This window comes from Rana temporaria, chromosome 6, assembly GCF_905171775.1.
Source record: "Rana temporaria chromosome 6, aRanTem1.1, whole genome shotgun sequence".
NCBI classification, from domain to species: domain Eukaryota; kingdom Metazoa; phylum Chordata; class Amphibia; order Anura; family Ranidae; genus Rana; species Rana temporaria.
This window is the reverse complement of record NC_053494.1, coordinates 59,845,111-59,871,100: the sequence shown is the minus strand read 5'-3', so window position 1 is coordinate 59,871,100 and position 25,990 is coordinate 59,845,111. Positions and strand designations below refer to the sequence as shown.

At 43.0% G+C, this 25,990-nt stretch overlaps 1 protein-coding gene across 1 annotated transcript in view; it reads left to right on the top strand.

The window, feature by feature from the left end:
- The window catches only part of TMC5 (transmembrane channel like 5), a 177,895-nt gene that overhangs the window by 42,959 nt on the left and 108,946 nt on the right, over positions 1–25,990 (top strand). The window contains exon 2 of the mRNA XM_040356890.1: positions 14,079–14,219. Within this exon, the coding sequence (XP_040212824.1) occupies positions 14,146–14,219 (74 nt within the window). The 5' untranslated portion in view covers positions 14,079–14,145. The remainder of the gene's footprint in view (positions 1–14,078; positions 14,220–25,990) is intronic.

The window sequence follows — 25,990 nt, the reverse complement described above, 5'->3', positions numbered from 1 at the left end:
GCTCCTAACGGCGCTATACGGCGCCTGCGCACAGACATCGGAGCTGACTGCGCAGGCGCCGTGAAGAGCCAAGTCCTATTTCGGCTATTTTCGGGAAGCGTGATGCGCCATAGCCGGCCGTCAATCACGTTCCCTCTGCATAGGAACGCCCATTACCCGCGGGGGGTCTGAAACTTAACTACGCGATTAAACTGTGAGTACGGCACCCAAAAAAAAATAAAGGCATACTGTAGCTCGCGCTAGTATGCTGGATGGCATGCTAGAATTTTTTTTTTTTTTTTTAGGGTGAACCCCCGCTTTAAACATGCCATGATTTAAAATGATGTGCCCCTGTGAAATGGCAAAAAACGACAGTACCCAAAACTGTATATATACGCAAAGCTTTAAAAGCCTTTATAGCACATCAGTTTAATTATCATCAGATAATTAACATCTGAGTTAACAGAGAATGATGGCGATAGAATTATTACTCCAACATTTACAGCAATACCTAATATGTGTTGCATAAACACTGTTTACATACACATGCATGCCTGATGTACATGTTTACCACATACATTCACATGTGTTCACTGGGCAGCGGAGTTGCTTTTACATTTTTGTTTACTTTTTAAAACCATTTCTATTATTATAATTTATTGTTAATCACAGTTTCCTCACTCCATCTTCCACCCGACTCCCCTGCTGGCCAGGCTCCATCATATTCAAGGGCTGATCCAACCACCCTGCCAGGCCCTCTGTCTGGAGATTTTCCAGATTCCTTCAAGTACGCAGATCAGGACCCCCTGGCCTCCACCCACTAGCTTCCAAGAACTTCTCCAGGCTTCGATAACCAGAGGGAGGCAACAGGGGCCTGCCCTGTAGAGCCCTACAGCCTGACCTACAGATCCCTAACCAATTAGTAGGCTCACAGGCCACTGTGAGCCAAAAAACTATTTATCTACACTAGTTGCACACTAGAGGGTGCCATATAACATTGGCAAAAGACAGGATGTCGTTATGAAGACAAAAAATGAAAAACATTTCCACCTTAGCCCACAAATGTTTCCTCAACAATAAAATTAGAAAACAAATGATGTGGTGCCCACACACTGGTTGAAAAGTTTAGCTGTTCTTGACAAGATCATCCCTAATTCTTCAGCACTGCTAGACATGTCAAACAGAGACAGGTAATCGACTCCACTTTTTGTGATCCTGCCCTAAACCAACTGTCCTTCGTTCATAGTCTCGCCACCAATATTATAGGTTTATTAATATACTCCAGAATCCCTCTTCCTTAAAGCGGGGTTCCAATCACAATTAGCATTTTTTAAATGTATGTCCTTTCATCATGCATTTTTTTAATATAAATCCGGTCACTTACTATTTTACAATCCGCCGCCACTCCGCATAGTTATTCAAAAAACATTGTCATTTTGCTTGTGGGCATTGTGAAGCCCACAAGCACTTACTTCCTGGAAGTCTTGGATGGGGAGTGATGATTGGGTAGCGCACTGCATCCTGGGAAATGATGACACACATTTCCCAGGAGCATTAGAGGGAGATGATGTCAGAATCCTAGGTGATTCCAAAGGCATATTTCGTGGGTCAGCATAGCAATAGGCATTTCCAGATGAGTAAAAAAATATATTTTTTTCTTTTTTATGTCTAATGAGCACAATAATGAAAAAAAAATTGGGATGGAAACTCCACTTTAATTCCACATTCAGCACATTTAGAAAATACAAACAGTCCCTAACGATGCCTGTTCTCAGTTGCAGCATTTTGCATTTCCCCTATCATCTAGGAGTGATTTCAGATATTATACTTAATTTCTCATCTGAAAGAATTATGAGCTACTCGTTTAGATGCCTTACCTCAATACTCAGTAAAGTTCTTATAAAACATTAGACCTTCTTATGCTTAAAGTTTATATATCAGACCTTTACCACATCGAGTAGTGCTGTATTCATGTTCCTGATAAATCACCCCCACCCCCATTCTTCGAATTACTTCCTTGTCCTCTCTCATACCATATCCTTCTCCGAGTTGTGCTTTATGTCATGTGGTTACTTTTCTGGATTTTAGTGATGGTGGGTGGGGAGTCTACTGACATCACGACTCAACCCACCGAGCTCCAGACAACAGATCCACCCACAGAATCTGCAGTTTTTCAGTTCTTATAACAGACAGAGGGGAGACATTTGACAGGTAAGGATGCATGCAGGAGGCATCTATATCCTTATAGATCAGTACTATGTCAGTAGTTTAGAAAGGATGAGAGTGGGTTTACATCCACTTTAAGCCAGCCATACATGGATCGAAATTTGGCCCATTGGTTGAAAAAAATAAATTAATCAAGCTTTACTTAATGCTTTTTGCCCTTCCACTTCCATTATCCAGCCTCTTTGCCCTTTTTCTCCCATCATCTCAGTTCCATAAAACTATTTCATGACTCCTTAAAACGTGCTTAACACTACAACACCAATATTTTAAAGCCCCACTCTGGGTACAGCATTCCCCATGATTTTGCAGCTCTCCCATAGAAGCATCACCCAACATTTTTTCCAGGTTTCCGGTTATGTGTGATAAAAGGTGACAAGGAATGGTGCCAATACATTATATGAATAATTGGTGAGTTAAGCTGCCCCTTTAAAAGTGGATAACCACTCCAAAATTAATGAAAAATGAGTGAAGAGTGGTGTTACCTCATAAAACGAATAAACAAATAATTAGATGTGATCAAGTACTAAAAAATAAATAATAAAGGATCCAATGGATCTAATGGTGTGTATCCTCAATACAATAAATCATATAACAGTGAAAGCAATCTTATGAATTATGGGCCAGATTTACAAAAGAGATACGCCGTCGTATCTCTGAGATCCGCCCGTCGTAACTATGCGCCTGATTCATAGAATCAGGTTACGCATAGTTCTCACAAAGATCCGACAGGTGTAATTGACTTACACCGTCGAATCTTTGGCTGCAATTCTAGGCCGGCCGCTAGGTGGCGATTCCATTGCGGTCGGCGTAGAATATGCAAATGACTAGTTACGCCGAGTCACGAACGTACGCTTTGCCCGTCGCTCTAAATTTACGTTGTTTCCGTCGAGATACGCGGCGTAAAACTAAGGCTGCCCTCTAGGTGGTCTAGCCAATGTTAAGTATGGCCGTCGTTCCCGCGTCGAAATTAGAAAATTCACGTTGTTTGCGTAAGTCGTCCGTGAATGGCGCTGGACGCCATTTACGCTAACGTCGAAACCAATGACGTCCTTGCGACGTCATTTAGCGCAATGCACGTCGGGTAATTTTACGGACGGAGCATGCGCAGTACGTTCGGCGCGGGAACGTGCCTAATTTAAATGGTGCCCGCCCCATTTGAATTAGGCGGGCTTGCGCTGGGCGGATTTACGCTACGCCGCTGCAAGTTTACAGGCAAGTGCTTTGTGAATCAGGCACTTACGCTGTAAACTTGCGGCGGTGTAGCGTAAATGGGATACGTTACGCCGCCGCAGCGCAGCCAGATTCTATGTGAATCTGGCCCTATATTCACAAACCGAAGAAAGTCCAATCACGGTGATAGAGAGGGTAACAATTAGGGAGGACTACTAGAATAGGTTCCTTAGCACTCCAGTGAGCGCTGGAGGGGCAGATCGCAGAGTTGGTTTCACATACACTTCAAGGCAGTGATGGAGAAAAAAGGCAAGCACTGTTAACTGGGTTCAGATATGGGCCTTTTCAGGGCAATGAGTATTATAACCCTCCTATCCATTCCGCTTCTGTATTGAAACTGCCAATATAAGCAATTTTATAACTAAATATTTCAAATTGAATTGGCAGGTAATTTGGGAAAATTAAAGCAGTAATTAGGCATTAGTTATTACAACCTACTGTTAGTGTTTGCTTAAATAATTCCTCTTATCTGCATTGCTATAGTGTGCTATCTGAAATAGATTCTCCAGGTTTCAGCTAATATTTACACAGGTCTTTCAATATGAATTTCAGAATGACTTCCACTCTCTTAGTAAACAGAAAGACAAATGCTAACACCTAACTGTACAAATTGATTCCATGCTATGGACAGTCTGTGTAGCAATCAGATTATGAACTGTTTCAGACAATATTAAAAATGAAGGAGACTTCCTGGAATATTGCAACATGATCTCAGTACTTAAAGCGGAGGTTCACCCTAATATATTTACATCTGACCAACTTCCTTATAGTTGTAAGAAGCACAGTCCGCAATGTTTTTATTTTTTTATGCCGCATGTACCTTGTAATCAATCTTTTCAATCGGCTTCTCCCCGCGGGAGTAGGCGTTTCTATGCCTAAGAGGATCGTCATCTGGGAGGTCGGCCAGATGATTGACGACTGTTCCCCCCGGCTAAGGCCCCGCCCCCCGTATTTCGTAGGCACGCACGAGTCACGACCTTTCTGGAAAAAGTCGAACATGCAGAGCGCAGGCGCCGTATAGAGCCGACTCACATCTTTGCATGTTCGGCTTCTTTCGGAAACCCCGTAACTCGTGCGCGCCTCCGCAATACGGGGGGGCGGGGCCTTATCCGCCGGGGGGAACAGCCGTCAATCATTTGGCCGACCTCCCAGATAACAATCCCCCTAGGCATAGAAATGCCTACTCCCGCAGGGAGAAGTACATTGAAAACATGGATTACAAGGTACGTAAAGGATAAAAAAAAAAACTAATTCCAGACTGTACTTGTTACGAATATAAGGAAGCTGGTCAGATATACATGTCAATTAGGGTGAACCTCCGCTTTAAAGAGGTTGTAAAGGTACAATTTTTTTCCCCTAAATAGCTTCCTTTACCTTAGTGCAGTCCTCCTTCACTTACCTCATCCTTCCATTTTGCTTTTAAATGTCCTTATTTCTTCTGAGAAATCCTCACTTCCTGTTCTTCTGTCTGTAACTCCACACAGTAATGCGACGCTTTCTCCCTGGTGTGAAGTGAGTGCTCGCCCCCTCCCTTGAGGGGGGAGGGGGCAAGCAGGAGAGTCAGGGCGCTTTCTACGTTGCAGATAGAGAAAGGAGCTGTGTGTTAGTGTGCGTCCTGACTCTCCTGTAATCCAAGGGAGGCGACGAGCATGACACTCCACACCAGGGAGAAAGCTTTGCTTTACTGTGTGAAGTTACAGACAGAAGAACGGGAAGTGAGGATTTCTCAGAAGAACTAAGGACATTTAAAAGCAAAATGGAAGGATGAGGTAAGTGAAGGAGGACTGCACTAAGGTAAAGGAAGCTATTTAGGAAAAAAAAATTGTACCTAAAATTACAACCCCTTTTACCTTCCTAGCGGTATTCCCGAGTCTGGCTCGGGGTGAGATTTTTATACCAAAAGCGGTATCCCCGAGCCAGACTCGGGCTTGCCTCGCTGCAGCCAGAGACAAAATTACTTACCTTGTCCCTGGATTCAGCGATGCCACCAGCTAGAAAACAGCGATAATAAATTATAATCACTTGCAGAATTGAGCGAAAGCGATTTGTGGGGAAATTCGTCATAAAAAAATAAAAGTAATGACAGCGACAATTCTGCAACTGAGCAAATTTCAGTGATTTTGAGTTGATTACATTATTGAATAATTTTTATTATAATTATATTATTATTTGTTATAATTATTTATAATTATTTATTATATTATAATTTATAATTTTGTTTTTTTTAAAAAATTCATACCCGGAATGCCTACTAGACTCTTGTTTGGTCAGATTTAAGTGAGTTATTCCTAAGAATTACAGGCCTACAGTATAAAACGCCAAATTTCCTTGCAAATAATGGTACCGCTTTCAGCACCTTTTTTCTGAAATAATCATACCGCCAGGGAGGTTAATACAATCCAAGCCTGTTGCCAGTTAAACTAGTGGCAGCACTGCCACAAATGCCAGATTTTGCTAACCAACGGGTTGATTTACTAAAGTCACAAAGACTGTTCACAGAGCTTAGTGGATATGGTGAAGCTCTGCTGACTTCCTTCATCCATTCATGTGCAAGCAAAAAAAATTTTTTTTTTTTCTTTCATGATTGAGTGTTCTTTGCAAAGGGAAATTTCAAGAAGGACATAAGGATGTCCTCAATATTAACTCAAGAAGCAAGACTAAGCTATCTCTTATGATACAAATTGTAGTTTACAGTAAATGTCCATGGGAAATATTTTGTGGTGCATTGTGACCTACCTATAGCTTGGAGGTCATATTTTAGGATGAGTCTGGTTCTTATGGATGATGAAATCCACAAGTTGTTCTGTGACACAGTTTGGATTTACTTTAGACAGGATCTATTACTTCAAAGGGCAGATGTTTGATACAGAGAATATTACTTATATTAACTTCTGCATGGAATTTATGATACTTGTTTGATATTGAATGTTTTCGTCATATGTACTTTAACTGTGGATACTGATTTAATAAGATTATAGTTTGATATTTTCTCATTCTATTTTATTTTTCATTCTATGTGGTTGAGTGTTTTTCTATGTATAGATAATTTTTCTGTTGATTATTTACTTGTGCAATGCTGGGATATTGTGAATGGCTGAGATCACCTAACAACTGACAGCTACGGCCAAGCAATATCACAAGGTAGCAGGTCACATTCCCCCTATACCCAGAAGCATCAGATAGTCTTGCTGGATGAGATGGAGGAAAGAGCAAGGGAGCGAAGGTAAGGTGGGTATAAAACAGCAAGGGGGAACCCTTTTGTGGACAGACAGTGACTGTGTCTGAACAGACATTGGGGCAGATCCACAGAGCGAGTACGCCGGCGTATCTACTGATACGCCGGCGTACTTTCAAACCACCCGCGTCGTATCTTTGTTTTGAATCCTCAAAACAAGATATGACGGCTTCTGGGTTAGATCCGACAGGAGTACGTCTTCGTACGCCTTCGGATCTAAGATGCAATTCTTCGGCGTCCGCTGGGTGGCGTTCACGTCGATTTCCACGTCGAGTATGCAAATTAGCTATTTCCGACGATCCACGAAAGTACGAGCGCCCGTCGCATTTTTTTTTACGTCGTCTCTAGTCGGCTTTTTTCGGCGTATAGTTAAAGCTGCTATTCTGTGGCGTATAGTTAGATTTGCCATGTTAAGTATGGCCGTCGTTCCCGCGTTTAATTTGAATTTTTTTTTTTTTTGCGTAAGTCGTTCGTGAATAGGGATGGACGTAATTCACGCCTATGTTAAAAAAATGACGTCCTTGCGATGTCATTTAGCGCAATGTACGGCGGGAAATTTAGGGACGGCGCATGCGCAGTTCATTCGGCGCGGGGACGCGCTTCATTTAAATGAAACACGCCCCCTAATCGCCGATTTGAATTCCGCGCCCTTACGCCGCTTGAGATACACTACGCCGAATTCTTTGGGGATTCAAACCGGCCAAAAGTAAGTTACAGCGGCGTAGCGTATCTCACATACGCTGCGCCGATCTAATTCTATGTGGATCTACCCCATTTTGTCCTGCACAGGCAAGGTAATAAAAAAAATGACAGAAAGTAACATTAGCAGCAAAGGGTAATTGTGCTCCAAGCAAAACATACATTGAGCATTTCCTTGTGTTTACATAAAATAGCCCTGGAGGAAAAAATAAAGATTAATGGCTACATGACTGGGATGAAGAATAGTACAGAGGAAAGAGATAAAGTGGTTTTAAAGGCAGAAGGTTTTTTTATCTAAGATAAGAAACCTTCTGTGTGCAGCAGCCCCCCTAATACTTACCTAAGCTCCATCTCTATCCAGCGATGTGCACGAGTGCCTCGGCCATCCAGGACTCTCCCTCCTGATTAGCTGAGACACAGCAGCAGCGCCACTGGCTCCCGCTTCTGTCAATCAAAGTTAGTTAGCCAATCAGGAGAGAGACTGAACCACAGATCTGTGTCTGAATGGACACACAGAGCTGCGGCTAGGCTCGGGTGCCCCCATAGCAAGCTGCTTGCTGTGGGGGAACTCAACCGGAGGGAGGGGCCAAGAGAGTCGGCCAGGGACCTGAAAAGAGGAAGATCTGGGCTGCTCTGTGCAAAATGATTACATGTTTAATATTTTTAAAGAAAAAAAAAATATTTTAGTATCACTTTAACTAATAAAATGAGAAGCATTAGGCCTCACCTGATTGGAGGTTGAGGGCCTGTTTTATATTGACCATATATCAGTAGAATTTGTTTTAAAATTTTTAATTTTAAGAATGCTTGTTTGTTTTTCTGTTTGTTAGAGGGATCAATTCAACATAAATTTTCAACTGCAGTGATGAGAAAATTCCAAGGTACAGGATAGACATTTCCTCTTGCAGAAACAAGTTTCTAACAGTGTATGGGTTTCTTTTGGTAAAATCCATAGGTGTGCACAGCCTGTTGCATTAGGGTGTGCACCCCAAAGCTTAAACACAATATTTGTGCATATATATACTGTATCTCTATCAGTAGGGCAATGGACAGTGTCAGTAGAGTGGTGGAGGGCATCAGTAGGGCAGTGGTTGTTTTTTTTTTTTTTTTTCAATGTTTTAGGTGCTCCATTGGAGGGGCTTTAGTGAACTATCAGGGGTCTAAACAGACCCCTGATGTGTCAGTTTTGAGACAGAAAAAAGGACCAAAGGCAGAGATTCCCTAGTCCCTTTTCTCTGCAGCCAAGCAGCAGGGGAAATTTGTGAAGCACAGGGTGATTAGGGTGTGCCCAGGTCGTGGTGGCAAAATTGGCTTTGTGCAGAGCATACCGCCATTTTGCCCTGTGCTAAAAAGCACATACTCCGTCTTAATGAAATAACCCATCTTTAAGCTAAATAAATTCACTCACCATATATTCCCTGCCATTCATTCAGTCAAGAGACCTCACCAAATGTTCTCATTCCTTCTAGCTCCCAGTCATCACTGGTTTGCCAACGCCCTCACAGGCTGTTTTATTAACACAATAGGCTTCACAGACCACATCTGATTGGAAGAGATCACAGCATGTGACCATAGGAAGTGATGACACAGCATGTGACCTCCTCCATGGGAAGTGATGTCACAGCATGTGGACTCGATACAACAAATGGCCATATATTGATTTGGCAGCACAGATAACCCCGTCCAACAGGGATTCAATACAGTAATATTCAATAACAATATAATACAACAACACCACAATACAGCAATATAACAACACGATACGATACAGTAATAATCAATAACAATACAGCAATATAATAACAACAATAGGATACAGTTCCCGATGAGAGGAGCTTATCTGCAGGTGTAGGCGCACATCACAAAACAGTGTTGATCAGGTACTGAGAGATGACAGGAGCGCACACCAGCTAAATTGACAATGCTCTTGCATTGACACCCCCCCTCCACAAGCACCCTTCTCCAAATCAGGAAGTGTATCCCAACCAGTCTGTCTGCCCCAGTCAGCTTTCTAGAGTGGGCTGAGGGAGAACCAACCATGGGTGACACTATAACAATACATAATAAATACACCTTTAAATTTCCACAACAAGGCACACCTGGCACACCCTGTGCGCACGCCTATGGTAAAATCCATTTATTCCAAATTTAATGGTAAAAGTAAGTACTTCCAAATGACATTCATGAAATCATCAAATGTACTGAGCATTTTTTGTACAAATTTTCATACAACCATCCAAATGCATACTGCGAATTTCGATAAGTTCCCTTTTTTTGGGGCAACTGCCAACAGACTGCTAAACTTCTTACCCCATGTACAGGCATACTTACATGTGGGTATCTAAACTAAGCACAGTTATTGTTGAACATGTAGATGCACAAGATCTGCAATTTAATATGCAATGATTAGTTTGACCACAAAAGCAATCAAGGCGGGAGACTGCTCTTACTAAAGAGACTAAGGCCATGTTCACACCTATGCAAATTGGATGCAACTTAAAACGCATCCAATTTGCATGTCATTAGAAAATCCATACATTTTTATGAGGCTGGTTCACATATCTGCAGTGGATTCGCACTGCACAGTGCCGAAAAAAACGTGTGCGTTTTCTAGGCATTGCGGTGCAGTTCAGGTGCAAATTCAAGCCCATTGTCTTCTATGGGCACGCATCTGATTCGCAGATGTATTCCGTTCTTAACAGGAATTCTCTCCCTGCTCACTAGTGGGCACTGGTGAGACTGCTTTGCTGGGCACAGGTGAGGCTGCATTGCTGGCCATTTATGAGGCTACATTGATCCGGCCCCCCAACAATCTAAGGGACAGTGAACTGGCCCCCTATTTAATAAGTTTGAGGATCCCTGATCTAAGCAAATGTAATCATAAATTAAGCTTATATTCACTTTGGCTTCATGGATTAATAATGTTTACGTGTTCAAATGTTTATATGCTTAAAGTGAATCTAAGGACAAAACATTTTTTTTATTATTATAATGGGGAAAGGTTAGAACCTCTATTAAGTAAGTTATTGTATGGGAGAATAAGGAAGTGAAGAAATATTTTCCCAGTGGGGAGTTAGAAAAATAACAAACGTTTCCTGTTAGATGTAATAAGTGATTTTAGTTAACATTACATTGTACGTGAATGGAAGAATATTCTTGGTTTAGACCCTGTTCAAACAGTGGTGTGACGTAAGTTTTACACTGGATGAACACAGGTCACTGCTAGGACATGCAGAAAACAATTGTTTTCTGTGGGTGTTATTTACTAAAGGCAAATCCACTTTGCACTACAAGTGCACTTGTAAGTGCAGTCGCTGTAGATCTGAGGGGGACATGCAAGGAAAAAAAAATGCGTTTTTGCTTGTACATGATTGGATGATAAAATCAGCAGAGCTTCCCCTCGTTTCAGATCTTCCCCTCAGATCTACAGCGAATGCACTTCCAAAGTGGATGTGCCTTTAGTAACCCCCTGTGTGTCCTATTTACACTGCAATGCACCCTAGAGGTTCAGTGCAATGAGCAGTGATAACATGCAGACACGGTGCACTTTATTGTAGCGTACAGAACAGTATTGCATGTACAGCAGTGCAATGCATAGTGCTGCTGTACAGTGATATCATTGAAGTGTCACTTTTGTGCACTTCAAATTAAGTTGGTACAAAAAAGGGAGCTGTGTGATGCGCTGAAACGCACATCACACCATCCCCTGTGCCAGTTCAGTGCGGCCAAACGCGAACGAACAGTTGCCACGAACTAAACTACTGCATTTTAGTGTGTGGCGACTGTCCACGGCAGTGTGAACAGACCCTTACAAAAATACTTTGCTTTTTTTAAATATTTTCACTCCATCTTCCAATTACATGTAACTGAGGTACATATCGCATTTCATTTATCCACCATAAAGACTAATGAATCTGTCTCTATAATTTTAACCCTTTCAGTATATGACCAGAGTGTTCCAAATTGGTGAATCAGCTTTTCCTTTAATTCTGGAATGAGAGGTGGAGAATCTGAAAGCTTGAGCCCCTTCACATTCTTACTTCAAATAATCCTACTTTGCATTAATATGGTACCATACCGATGGTAACTCTGGTTCTATGGTCAGGGCCGCCATCAGGGGGGTACAGGCAGTACACCTGTAAGGGGCCCGGATGGCAACCCCCTTTTTTTTATAAGGGGCCTGGAGGTCCCCAGGGCCCCGAGTGGCAACCCATCTTTTTTTTTTTTTTTATAAAATAAAAATGTATTTTTTGTAAATAATTTTTTTATCTTTTTTTTGTTTTTATTACCCTCCCTAGCGGTATGATTATTTCAGATTTTAGGTACCATTATTTGCAAGGAAATTTGGCGTTTTACATTGTAGGCCTGTAATTTTTAGGAATAACTCACTTAAATCTGACCAAACAAGAGTCTAGTAGGCATCTCGGGTATGATTTTTTTTAAAAACAAAATGATAAATTATAATATAATAAATAATTATAAATAATTATAACAAATAATAATAAAAATTATTCAATAATGTAATCAACTCAAAATCACTGAAATTTGCTCAGTTGCAGAATTGTCGCTGTCATTACTTTTATTTTTTTATGATGAATTTCCCCACAAATGGCTATCGCACAATTCTGCAAGTGATTATAATTTATTATCGCTGTTTTCTAGCTGCTCTAAAACCATTTTTGACATAAAGGGACACTTTTGGTTGCTATGGACAATCTACAGTTTGCAGGCAGAAAGAACAGTTTTTATTATATAAAAGAACAGTAAGGACACTGGGCAGACCACTAGGGACAAGGGGGGTGTGTATTTTTTACATACAGTACTGTAATCTATAAGATTACAGTATACTGTATGTAATGTGTTTGTTTACCTTTTTGAATTTGGCGCCGTTCTCCGCCCCCGTGCGTCGTAACATCGCAGGGAACGGAGATCGGCGGCACACAGAGGCACTGTGTGAATCGAGCGAGGACCCGCTCGCTCACACAGCGCGGTGGCATCGCTGGATCCAGGGACAAGGTAAGTAAACCAAGCCTGTGGATTCAGCGAGGCGAGCCTGAGTTTGACTCGGGGTTACCGATTGCAGCACAAAAATGTAACCCCGAGTCAGACTCAGGAATACTGCCAGGGGGGTTAAAGGGCCCAAAGGTCCCCAGGGCCCTGGATGGCAACCCCCCTTTTTTTTTATAAAAAAAATTATATTTTTTTTATATATATTTTTTTCTTTCTTTTTTTTTCTTTTTATTAAAGGGCCCAGAGGTCCCCGGATGGCTACCCCACTTTTTTTTTAAATATATATATTTTTTATAAGGGGCCCAGAGGTCGCCAGGGCAACCCCCCCTTCCAATTCGTGGCACCCCCCGCTTCTCAATTCGCGGCGGCAGCACCCCCCCCCCCCGGTTCTCTGCTCCAGGGGGCCCATGCCTGAAGCTGTGTAAGTGGCACCATAATTCCTGATGGCGGCCCTGTCTATGGTAGAGATTGACTGTGCAGACTTTTGTATTTGGTTGATGAGAGAAATATTTTATGAGGAATCATTACTGTGATCCATCAAAATGCACTTGTAAGTGTTTAACTCTTCTAATTAGCTTACAATAAACAGGAGACGTAAGCAACAAGAAGTAGTAATATTTCCGCTGGATACAGAATTCTTTAAATGGAACTCCAGCCAATGCTTTTTTTTTGAGAATGTTTAAAATCTCCTTCAAACGGGGAACTGTTCACTATTGTGCCGCTTGCACATTAACGTGTATTATAATGTGAAAATATGTTAGGGCAGACCAGTCACTGCACACTTTTAGGAAGGCCATTATGGTAATATGATCATCACTGAAGTAAGGACCCATCTCAGTAGCAAGAACAGAGAGGCCAAAAAAACTTGATTGGTGTTCTCACCCTGCCCCACTCTATGGCATATGTAAACCTGATGATTATATGCAATGAACTTACAAATGGTTTTGTCATCCAAATATATCTTGATTTGCAGTATAAATTGTTTTTCTTTGCTTACCTCTGACATTAGGGATATGCAAATTGGGCTTGAATAGGGCTAAATAACTAACCAGTATAATTGTTGTCGGATTTGCTTTAACATTTTCTGACAACAAATGTGTGATGTCGGATTATCTAATCGTGTGTACAAACGGATAATCCGACAACATCCTGCCATTACACAATTCCCGTCGGAAAGTCCAATCATGTGTACGAGACTTAAAGCGGAGTTCCACCCAAAAGTAGAACTTCTGCTTTTCGGAACCCCCCCCCCTCCGGTGTCACATTTGACACCTTTCAGGGGGAGGGGGTGCAGATACCTGTATAAAACTCGGGAGTCACGCCCCTTCACCCCCCCCCCCCCGCTGTCTTATGGGAAACACAGTGTTCCCAGGAGAGAGCGGGGACCAGTGACGGCGCGCCACGCTCTCACGCATGCGCAGTAGGGAACCGGGCAGTGAAGCCGCAAGGCTTCACTTCCTGGTTCCCTCATCGAGCATGGCGGCGGCAGCATCCGAGGACCGAGCGATTGCTCATCCTCATCTGCCGACTTTGCAGGAGCGCTGGACAGGTAAGTGTTAATTTTTTAAAAGTCAGCAGCTGCAGTATTTGTAGCTGCTGGCTTTTAAAAAAAAAAATTTGGGGGGTCCTCCGCTTTAATGGTTTATCTGTATCGATTGTGCCTGCTATTGTTTAACATTTATATATTTATTTTTTTCAGAATACCATGTAAGAAGAAACATATGAAAAAGTAAAGTCTTAACTGCAAGACAGAAAATACCACTACCATGGCTTTAAAGTACAGTGATGGATTTTATAACTCGGCATACCATGATTCGGAGACTCTTGAGATTGATAGAGGGTATGTCTGTACTTGCCAAAAATAAAGTTTATCTACGTAAAATTTTATGAAGATTTTGGCCAATCTGTGGGATGACTCCAGGAAAAGTTGTAAAAGATCTTAAGCGCTGGATGGCCTAGAATTGTACCTACTGCTTGTCTCCAGATTGTTCTCCACCACAATACGCAGACATTGGCATAATCTTTATACGAAGAGGGACCAGGGCCGTCTTTAATATGGTTTGGGCCCTGGGCAAACATTTTTTTTTGGGCCCCCCTCCAGCTTATTTTGGGCCTGGCTGGTACACATGTATGTTTTGGCGGTCCTCATTTGTGCAGGTACAGCAGTCCATTGATTTGAATGGGCTGCCATGCCTTCGTTTCCTGCAGAAAAAAGGTGCATTCAGCATTTTAAAAATACAGTTGCCTTGAAATCCATTCTGCTTTTGCACCATGCTACTTACCTGCAGTTCTTGCACACACAAACGCACTGTGTTTTTAAAAGCGTGACCTAAACGTCTAAAAATGCAGCAAGTTTGACAGTGCGGGAACTGCAGATAAGTCACAGCAGACAGCAGAATGGACAGACAGTGCTGTATTTCAGTGCTTGATGGGCATAGGCGTGCCGTGTACGCAGCCTATTACATGAGGCATGCGCTTTTCTTTGCAGGAAACGCAGGCATGGCGGCCCATTCAAATGAATGTGGGCCGCCAAAACACATACATGTGAACCAGCCAGGCCCAAAATAAGCCCATGAATGAATGAATGAATGAATGAATGAATGAATGAATGAATGAAAAACTTATATAGCGCGGCACATGCGAACTGAATCGCCTCTGGGCGCTTGTTGTTAGTGTCTCATGCCTTTCAGAAAAGCAGGGTTTTGATCTGCCTTCTGAAAGACAGGTGGTTTTGCTCCAACCGAATGCTGGTTGGTAAAGCATTCCAAAGCCTGGGGCCCTGGAAAGCAAACCTTCTTTCTCCTTTGGACTTGTATTTGGTTATAGGAACCTTGACCAGATTTTGGTCGGTGGAACGCAGAATGCGGCTGCAATTGTGCGGTTTGATCTTGTCGCATAGATATCTAGGAGCCTTCCCATGGATGCACTTATGTGTCAGGCAGAGTGCTTTGAATGCAATTCTGTCTTTCACTGGCAGCCAGTGAAGGGATCTCAGTGAAGGTGAGATTGATTCCCAAGATTTTTTCCCAGTCACCAGTCTAGCGGCCGTATTCTGTACGACTTGGAGACGAGCGATTTGGTACTTGGGTAGCCCGAGGTAAAGGGCATTTGCATAGTCCAGTCTGGAATTCACGATAGATCCCACCACGACTGCTACGTCTTCTTTGGGAATAAATGGAATCAGTCTGCGTAGTAGGCGCATCAAATGGTGCGCCCCGCTGACTACTGACCCTATTTGTGCGTCCATTGTCATGAAGGTGTCAAACGTGACTCCCAGACTTTTGACTTTGGAGCTAGGGGCGATGATTTGTCCCAGAATGGGAGATGGTGTCCAGTTTGTTGTCGGTGATTTCTTCCGACTGGCATCGAAGATAAAGAGTTCTGTTTTAGCACTATTGAGTTTGAGATAACTCTTAGTCATCCAGTTTTCTATTGAAGAGAGACAATTCTCTAAACTTAGATGATGATCCTTTTTGTGGCAGATGCGAAAATACAACTGCGTGTCGTCTGCATAAGAGTGATAAAGTAGTTCATGGCTACTGATAATATCAAAGAGAGGACGAAGATAGATATTAAACAGCACTGGTGATAAGGGGGATCCTTGGGGGACCCCACATGACACCGTGCGTTTTTCTGACGTGAAGGATCCCAGTTTCACTGTTTGTGATCGGTTTCCTAGAAAAGAGGAGAACCATGGTAAGGCATCTTCTGAGACTCCGGCGACTTCTGTTAGTCGTCTCAGTAGCAATCCATGGTCTACTGTGTCAAAAGCAGCGCTTAGGTCCAGCAGAACCAGGAGAGATGATTCTCCTTCGTCTGCGGCCTCGAGCGCATCGTCCCATATTTTCAGTAAGGCCGTTTCTGTCCCGTGTCCGGGGCGGAACCCGGATTGAAATGGATCGAGTAGGTTGTGGGTGTCCAGATGCTGTTGCAGCTGATTTACCACCACTTTCTCCATTATCTTGGACAGAGCATTTAGACTTGTTATGGGACGGCGGTGAGTTGGGTCCATAGGATCCAAATAAGGTTTTTTCAATATCGGCAGGATTGTGCCCTCTTTCAGCGGGGAAGGCACTATGCCTTCCTTAAATGACTGATTTATAAGCTGCGTGATCGGAGGCGCCAGGATGTCGGCACATTCCTTCAGTAGCTTGGTGGGAATGATGTCATTCGGTGCTGTGCTGTCGCGCAGCAGACCAATGAGTTTTTTTGTTGTATCGATGGAGATGGGTTCCAAAGTGAACTTAGTTGATTGTAGAGGCGTTCGGTCGTTGTTTTGATTGAAGACGGGGCTGAGTGGAGTATTGTTTTGCCGAATACTTACCCGAATTTTCTCAATTTTGTCGATGAAGAAATCCGATAGTTCATTGCAGAACTCTTGGGTGTCTGAAGTGGGGACTTCTAGACATCCAGGATTCATGGTCTGGGTGACCATCCTGAAGAGTTCGCGAGGGCGATTCAGTGCGCTGTTAATCACCCTGGAGAAGTGAAGTTTTTTGGCTTTGAAAATTTCCTTGTGATAGCGCGTAGTTACTGCTTTGTAGATGTTGAGGTGGTCTTCTGACGGGCTTCTTTTCCAGGAGGCTTCCGCCCTTCTGCGCTCTTGCTTCAATATCGACAGTTGGTTATTGAACCAGCTGGACTTATTTTCCCGGCTGCGAAGTTTGCGCTTTGGTGCTGCTAAGTCGGCTGACTGTAGCAGAGCTGCATTCATGGCATCCAAAGTATCTGAGGCTGCTAGCTGAGGAGGAATAGCCCCAATTCGGTTTCCCAGGGTGGATCTGAAGAGTTCCGAGTGGAGCTTCCTCTGAGATCTAGCCCAGTGTATTGTCACCGGCTTGGGTACTTTCCTGACTAATGGAGTTCTGGGGATTATGAAGCTGATTGCATGGTGGTCTGTCCATGGCAAAGGTTCATTTCCCACAATATTAATTTTCAGATTTTGTCTGAAAATTAGGTCGAGTGTGTGACCTGAAGCATGCGTTGGTCCGCGTATAAGTTGTTGAAGTCCCAATCCTTCCAGGTGGTTGATGCAGGCATCCGCGATGGGATCCTGTGAGGAGTTAGCCCACAAATTGAAATCCCCGAGCAGCAAAAGATGATTACCGCTAAGGGTGTAGGTGGAAATGAACTCCGTTAATGCTGAAATCAGCTGCGATTTGGGCCCAGGGGGCCTATAGCAGAGGAGAATATGAACGGTCTCCTGAGAATGAGCTTGAAGTTGAAGCGTAAGGGTTTCCATGAAAGGAAGAGGATTTTGAAGGACCGGTTTAGTGATTGCAATATGCGACTTATGAATCACCGCCAGTCCTCCTCCCCTTTGCCCTATTCTATTTTCCGTTAAGATGCGATAGTTTGCTGGCACCAGTTCTCCGAGAATGGTGTTGCAATCGTCTGACAGCCAACTTTCCGTAATAAAGAGGCAGTCTAGATCGTATTGTAGTAAGAAATCATGGATTTCTGATCGGTGTTTAACTGCTGATCTAGTGTTAAGCAAAGCACATGATATGTGCTTGAGCTGTGTTGAATGATTGAAATATTTGATGATCGATCGATGATCGAACCTCAAAAGTTGATCTGATTTTAAGGTTATTGTGGTGGCGGCAGGCAATGTAGTAGCGAATTGTCTCAGACCCCAAATGGTTTCTGCAGAGTAACGCAACTTAACCATTGCTGCCAGTCACCAAGGGCTGGGGTGCGGGCGTAGGGAGAGAGAGGATTCGAGAATCCTAGCTCAAGGGAAATGGGATTTTATTTTTGGTCCAGAGGAAGGCAAAAAACCCTGGGCAAGCTGGCCAATGTGCTGCGGCAGGGAAAAAATTCCTTCCTGATCCCTAAAGGCGATCGGCTCAAAACCCTGGATCAAAAGACTAACGGCTTGTGGAGGGGAAAAAAGGGGTGTCACTGCTGCTGGGTGTCACTGCTGCTGGGTGTACCAAAATAATGGCTGCCAGGCAAAGCACAGGACCCGGGCTGGGGGGGGGGCTGTCAGCTTGGTAAAAATGCTATTTACCGATAAAGTTGCTGAGCAGGGGGCCTCTGGGGGTGTGGGGGTGAATATCCAGAGCAAACTGTGCTTAGGAATTAAGTGTAAGGAGAAAAAGAGCGGCGCGCCGGTAGGCCGCGGCTGAAGCCGCGGGCTTTCCTAAGGTGCGGCGGCCGCGAGAAGGAGCAGGCCGGCGCGGAGGTGAAAGAACACCCAGAAACGCCGGAAATACACCCAGGGGGGGTGATTTGGGACCACCACAAAGTGGGTGGCCGTGCGGGCGATAGATGCCGGCGAGAGGTAGTATGGAAAGCCGCAGTGTGGGGTCTGTGTGACGGCTGCCCTGATAAGGACGGCCGTCAGTGGATCCCCAGGATGTCAGGCCCTGAGATGCAGGGTCTTACCTGCGGAAGAGAGGAGTCCTCGTGGAGAGCGAGATGCTGGTTCCAGGGAGCTTGTTTCGTGGAGCGTCTAGCCTAGCAGCTGCCTAGCCTCTGACTGCCAGGTCTGGGTGGAAGCAGGCTCGTATGCGGAAGGTCCGAAGCGCCCTACTCCACCGCTGACACTGACTGACTGATCTGACTGACTGACTCACTGACTGATTTTGCCACCCATCAAGCAGTTAAATACAGACAGTAATGCCATGTGCTCTGAGGCCTTACTCAGCCTGGACTGCAGGTTTGGTCTGTGATTTAAAGAGTTCCTCTATTTTACACATGGCATGGCATGGGGTCCCATGGTGCTAAAGCAGAATGGACAGACGGTGATGTGACCCCCATGCCATGCCATGTGTAAAATAGAGGAACTTTTTAAAACAATGACCAGACCTGCAGTGAATCATCAAATATTATAAAGACTTTGGGCACACTCTACAGAAAACTTCTATTTACAATATAGATTAGCAAACAGTGACATACCTTGAGGAGCAGGACATGAAGAAGTCAGCCTCAGGAAGAGCAAACTGGGGATGTTATAAAATCACATTCTAATTCACTTTTATATACAAGCAGCACCCAGTGGCAGGAAGGGAGAAGTGCACGTCTAAAGGGAAGCCAGGGGTGCAGTACATTTTAAAAGACTGGGAAGGGAAGCAGTACGCATGGGCCCCTTGGAGCAGAGAACCAGGGGGGGGGGTGCTGCCACCTGAAATTGAAAAGCGCGGGGGGGGGGGGGGTAAGCGAATTTAGAAGCGGGGGGCCCTTTACAAAAAAGAAATAAAAAAGAAAGAAAAATATATATAAAAAAAGGGGTGTAGCCATCCGGGGCCCTGGGGACCTCTGAGCCCTTTAATAAAAAGAAATAAAAAATATATTTTTTTTTTTTAAAAAGGGGGTTGCCATCTGGGGACCTCTGGGCCCTTTAATCATTTTTTTTTTATAAAAATAAATTACAAAAAAAGGGGGTTGCCATCCAGGACCTCTGGGCCCTTTAATAAAAATAAAATATATATATAAAAAAGAAACCTTTATAAAAAAAAGGGGGGGTGCCATCCAGGGCCCTGGGTACCTCTGGGCCCTTTAATAAAAAAAATATAACAAAAATAAAAAAATAAACATTTATAAAAAAAATAAAAAAGGGTGTTTGCCACATGGGGCCCTCTGAGCCCTTTAACAATAAAAAAAAAAAATATATATATATATATATATATATATATATATATATATATATATATATATATATATATATATATATATATATATATATATATATATATATATATATATATAAAAGAGAAAAAAGAAATAAAATAATATGAAAAAAAAATTATAAAAAAAGGGGGGTTGCCATCCGGGGCCCTGGGGACCTCTGGGTCCTTTAATAATAATAATAATAATGATATATATATATATATATATATATATATATATATATATATATATATATATATATATATATATAAAAATAAAAGAAATAAAGAAATATATAAAAAAATATGTTTTTTATTAAAAAAAAGGGGGGGTTGTCATCGGGGGCCCTGGGGAACTACGGGCCCCTGGGGACCCCCAGACCTCTAAAAAAAATTGGCCCTTTAATAAAAAATAAAATACAAATATATTAAAAAAATATATATTTTTTTATTTAAAAATAAATAAAAAAAGGGGGGTTGCCATCTGGGGCCCTGGGGGCCTCTGGGCCCCCCTAAAAAAAATGGTCCCTTTAATAAAAAAACTCTAAAAAAAAATTGGCCCTTTAATAGAAAATAAAATAAAAATATATTAAAAAATATATATTTTTTTATTTAAAAAAAAAAATAAAAAAAAGGGGGGTTGCCATCTGGGGCCCTAGGGGCCTCCGGGCCCCTGGGGACCTCCGGACCCCTAAAAAAAAAAAAAAGTTTTTTTTTTTTTTTTTTTTTTAAAAGGGGGTTGCTTTGGGCCCCCAACAGTGACAGGGCCCTGGGCAGCTTCCCCATTTGCCCTGTGGTAAAGACGGCCCTGAGAGGGACACAGCGTATCTCTCCCAAAATAAGAAAATATATACTATGAGGTTGTTTACTAAAACTGGAGAGTGCAAAATCTGGTGCAGCTGTGTATGGTAGCCAATCAGCTTCTAATTTCAGCTTGTTCAATTAAGCTTTGACAAAAAAAAAATGGAAGCTGATTGGTTTCTATGCAGAGCTGCACCAGATTTTACACTCTTCTGTTTTAGTAAATCAATCCTTATATATTACAGCTTACAAGTCTTTTGATGTGGTGGCTTCAAAAACGTACATTCATCTAGAGATACTGACTATCGCATTTCCAGTCTTGGTTGACAATGGTTACTTACTGTACTGTTTGGCTGCTTTCACCTGCAGCCGCGGTGACGGTATAGCCGCGCTATTTGTAGCGCGGCTATACCGTCATATTTACCGCAATATTCGGGCGCTAGCGGTGAGGTTTTAACCCCCGCTAGCGGCCGAAAAAGGGTTAATACCGCGGTATTACCGCGCTTTCCCATTGATTTCAATGGGAAGGCGCGGTATAGGAGCGGTGAACACCCCGCTCCTATACCGCGGTAAAGATGCGGCTAGCAGGACTTTTGGTGCGCTCCTGCTAGCGCACCGCTTCAATGTGAAAGCCTTCGGGCTTTCACATTGAACACTACAGGGCATGATTTTTCATGCGGTATAGCAGCGCTATTTTTAGCGCTGTACCGCATGAAAAACGCCCCAATGTGAAAGGGGCCTTTCTATGGTGTTTTGTCACCCAAGGCTTTTGTCTGACAAACCCATTGTTCATAATGGGGGGGGGGGGGGGGGGTAGGCTTTTTTTCTGTAGCCCAAAGAAGATAACTGGGAAGGCTGACACCATTGTTAGAGATTTAAATTCAGCTTACAGAAAGTTACAAGGACATTTGATTTTTGGCAAGATTAAGAGATATTTTTGTACTTGTGAAAATTGTATCTAGTCCGAAAAAGAAAAGTAATGCAGCCATATTTAAAGTAGAAAATGGGCAAAACTTTTGTTTTCATTTTGGATAGAGTAAGGGAGGTTTATAACCACTGTCAGATTTTTTTTTTTTTTCGGCATGTCTGTGCCATTGCAGAGATTTCCCTTCACTTCCTGTTCCATAGCCAAACCCCATCCCCATTGGACAATTTCCCATCTATTACTTTTCTGGAAACAACCCAAAATTTGTGATTTACTTTTTACTTTCACTTTCGATGATAATGGTAAACAGGACAAATAGAGAGGATAAATCTACTTAATCAGGGGGAAAAAAACAGCAATAAAAATTTACAGGGTCGCTTTAAAAAGTTAATTCAGATTAATAGGAATAGGCTAGAAATAACTGAAATACAAAGTGGAAATTAATATATGAATGAAAATATGATTCTACATTTTGACTATAGATACACTTAACCACTTCAGGTCCACCCTATAGCAGTTTTACGGGGCAGCACCTGTGCGCCAGATCAAGTTTATATACACGTGATCTGAGACTTCTGGCTAGGCACACAGTTAACTCTTTGATTGCCCCTGATGTTAACCCCTTCCCAGCCAGTGTCATTAGTATAATGACAGTGCATATTTTTTAGCACTGATCACTGTATTGGTGCCACTGGTCTCCAAAAAGTGTCAGTTAGTGTCAGAATATACACTGCAGTATGACAGTCCCACTATAAGTCTCTGATCGCCACCAATACTAGTAAAAAATAAATAAATAAAAATATCTCATAATTTGTAGACAATTTGGCCCGGATTCACAGAGAGCGGGTGCACATTACGCCGCCGTAGCGCAAATAATATACGCTACGCCGACGCAGCGCAGAGAGGCAAGCATGGAATTCACAAATCCAGTGCTCCCAAAACTGCGCTGGGTTTCGAAGGCGTAAGTTGGCGTAGGTGGAAGTGGGCGTGAGCCATGCAAATGAGGCGTGACCCAATGCAAATGATGGTCTGAGCGCCAGACAGATACCTATCACGTACACATATTCGCCAGCACACCAAGGATCATTGAAAAAACTTCCAAAAATTTAATGCATAATAGCGATCCAACGTTTCGAGGTCACGCAGGACCTCTTCGTCAGGCAAAAGATCTTTTGCCTGACGAAGAGGTCCTGCGTGACCTCGAAACGTTGGATCGCTATTATGCATTAAATTTTTGGACGTTTTTTCAATGATCCTTGGTGTGCTGGCGAATATGTGTACATGATTTGCTTTCCGGTTCCCAGCTGGTGATCGTTTCAGCACCCTTTTACTTATTGGCCATTTTCCTGGAAGGTGTGCAGTTGGAATATTTTGTGACTAGATACCTATCACGAACTGCGCATGCGCCGGGACGTGGACGCATCCCTCTTCGCATGCTCACAACCACGTCAAAACAACTGCCTAAACTACGCCAGATCAATGCCTATGGCGTGAACGTAACCTACGCCCAGGCACACACACGTCCAACGTAAACTCCGTAAAATCCGCCGGCTTGTATTCCCTGGTGCACACCTTTGCATGTCTGCTGCTGGGTTACACCTCCTTTATGGGGCTTAAAGGGTCACTAAAGGAAAAAAAAATTTTTTGCTGAAATGACTGTTTACAGGGTATAGAGACATAAAAGTTAACTGATTGCTTTTAAAAATGATTAAAAATAGATTAAATTCTATCATATAATGTGCCTCTAGTTTCACTTTCGGTTTTAAACTGGTTTCATGTTTATGTGAAGTAAAGAGACCCACAGAACAAAAACAAACAAATCCAGGGCAGTGTTTTGTTTTTAAAATGAATCTGATTGGTTCTGAGGAGTTTTAGACACACAGCTTAGACCACCGTGAGAAGCTCCCATGAGTTTTTTCATAAGGAGCCAGACAAGCAGGAAGTGTGGAGATCACAGCAGAATTACAGCAACTTCAAAGCAAAAACGAACAATGAGGACATGAAACCAGTACTGCAGTAAGGTAAAGGAAGCTATTTAGCAAAAAAAAAAATTCCTTTAGTGATCCTTTAACTTTACGCCGGACGTACAACTTACGCACACATCGTGTAGTCTGCGTCGGGCGCACGTATGTTCGTGAATCGCCGTATTTGTCTCATTTGCATATTTGAATAGGAAATCAATGGGAGCGCCACATGCGTCCAGCCTAAATATGCGCCCACGCTACGCCGGAGTAGGCAAGTTACGTAGACGGGATGAAGCCTATTTTTAGGCACATCTTAGTTTGTGGGTCCGGCGCACAGATACGACGGTGCACATTTGCACTTACGTGGCGTATCTTAAGATACGTCGGCGTAAGTGCTTTGTGAATCCAGGCCTATAGCTTTTGTGCAAACCAATCAATATAGGCTTATTAGGATTTTTTTACCTAAAATATGCAGCAGAATACATATTGGCCTAAATTTATGAGGAAACTTGATTTTTTTTATTGGATAGGTTTAATAGCAGAAAGTAAAAAAATATTGTTTTTTTTGTTGTTGTTTATAGCGCAAAAAATAAAAACAAAGGTGATCAAATACCACCAAAAGAAAGCTCTATTTGTGGGGAAAAGTGGTACAGTGTTGCATGACCGTGCGGTTGTCAGTTAAAGTAACACAGTGCCGTATCGCAAAAAATGGACTGGTCACGAAGGGGGTAGATTTTCCGGAGGTCAAGTAGTTAATCCTAGTATTCGCATTTGGAGCAGCAAGGTTTTGGAAAGCGCCTACGTATATGTGATTCTGAGTAAAAAAACATCTTTAGGTCTCAAAATTTTGCTCTACACAACATCCCTTTATGTCTTTACGGACCAGATTTCAAGACATCTACAATGGGCAGAACCGGGAACATCTGGTCTGCAGACTCATAGGGCTCAGCAACTGGTGCTCCCAGTGATGAGCCCCAGTTTATTAGAACTAGATAACCCAGAAGTTGTGCCTGGCCAAACTTTAAATTTTTACTTGTGGTTTTATCAGAGTGAGTATATATGAGCATAATTTCCGGAGCAAACAGACACTACGTAGGAGCCTTGGCAGAAATTGAAAAAAAACATTCTGAAGATTTTCCCATAAGATATAGGCACAGTGCAAGAGAATGAGGTAGAAGAAAAAAGAGAACAATGTGGCTGCAACCTGAATTCCACTGCCACTCACATACTGGCTGGCTTCTTTGTGTTGCCATCTATTGTAGTCAGCAGGGCTGCTGATAGGGGGGGACCACCAGCCCTCCTGTAGGGGGCCCCGGCACACAGAGGGGCCCAGACAGCAGTAGGGTTGGTGGAGTACAATGCCCTCCGCCGCTGAGCTCCTTCCCCTGCCCCGAGAGGGGGTTGTGCTAGGACAGCGATGGCGAACCTTGGCACCCCAGATGTTTTGGAACTACATTTCCCATGATGCTCATGCACTCTGCAGTGTAGTTGAGCATCATGGGAAATGTAGTTCCAAAACATCTGGGGTGCCAAGGTTCGCCATCACTGTGCTAGGAGGAGGGATTTGTGGGAATGTGTACTAGGAGAGGGATTGAAGAAAGAAAATTTGTGCTGGGAGGGGAGATGCGGGTGATTGTGTACCAGGAGCCGATGAGGGAATTCGTGGCTAATTGATGGGATTGGGGGAATTGTGCAGGCAGGGGAGATTTGTACTAAGAGGGGGAATTGGGGTGGCATTTGTGTCCATTAATAATGATTTTCATGCATTTGTTGTGAAAATATTGTATAGAATACCGTCAGGTGTGTGTGGGGGGGGGGCCCCATCAGGTAGGCTGTACGGGGCCCCATGATTCCTAACAGCGGCCCTGGTAGTCAGCATTGACTTTTCACCCTTAATGCTGCAAGTCTTTGTTTCCTTACTTGTATCATTTCTTTTAGAATAAAAGAATGGGAACACAGTGACCTACTTGTCACTGTAAACTATTTATAGGATTAAAAAGGAGCTCCAAATGGAAAGCAAATACATTGTTACTTTTGTAAACCCTTAGCAAGCCTCTGAGGCCTCGTACACACGACCGAGGAACTCGTCGGAAAAGACACATCGTTTTCCTCAACGATTTCCTTGTTAGGCTTGTCGAGGAACTCGACAAGCTTGCTTTGCGTATACACTGTCAAGACAAATTCTCCTTGTTCTCAAACGCGGTGACGTACAACACATACAATGGCAGGGGAAATTCGATTCCACTGGCACAACTCTTGGGGTTGCTTTTGCTAATCTCATGTTACTGCGTGTTAAGTAAAAGTTTGG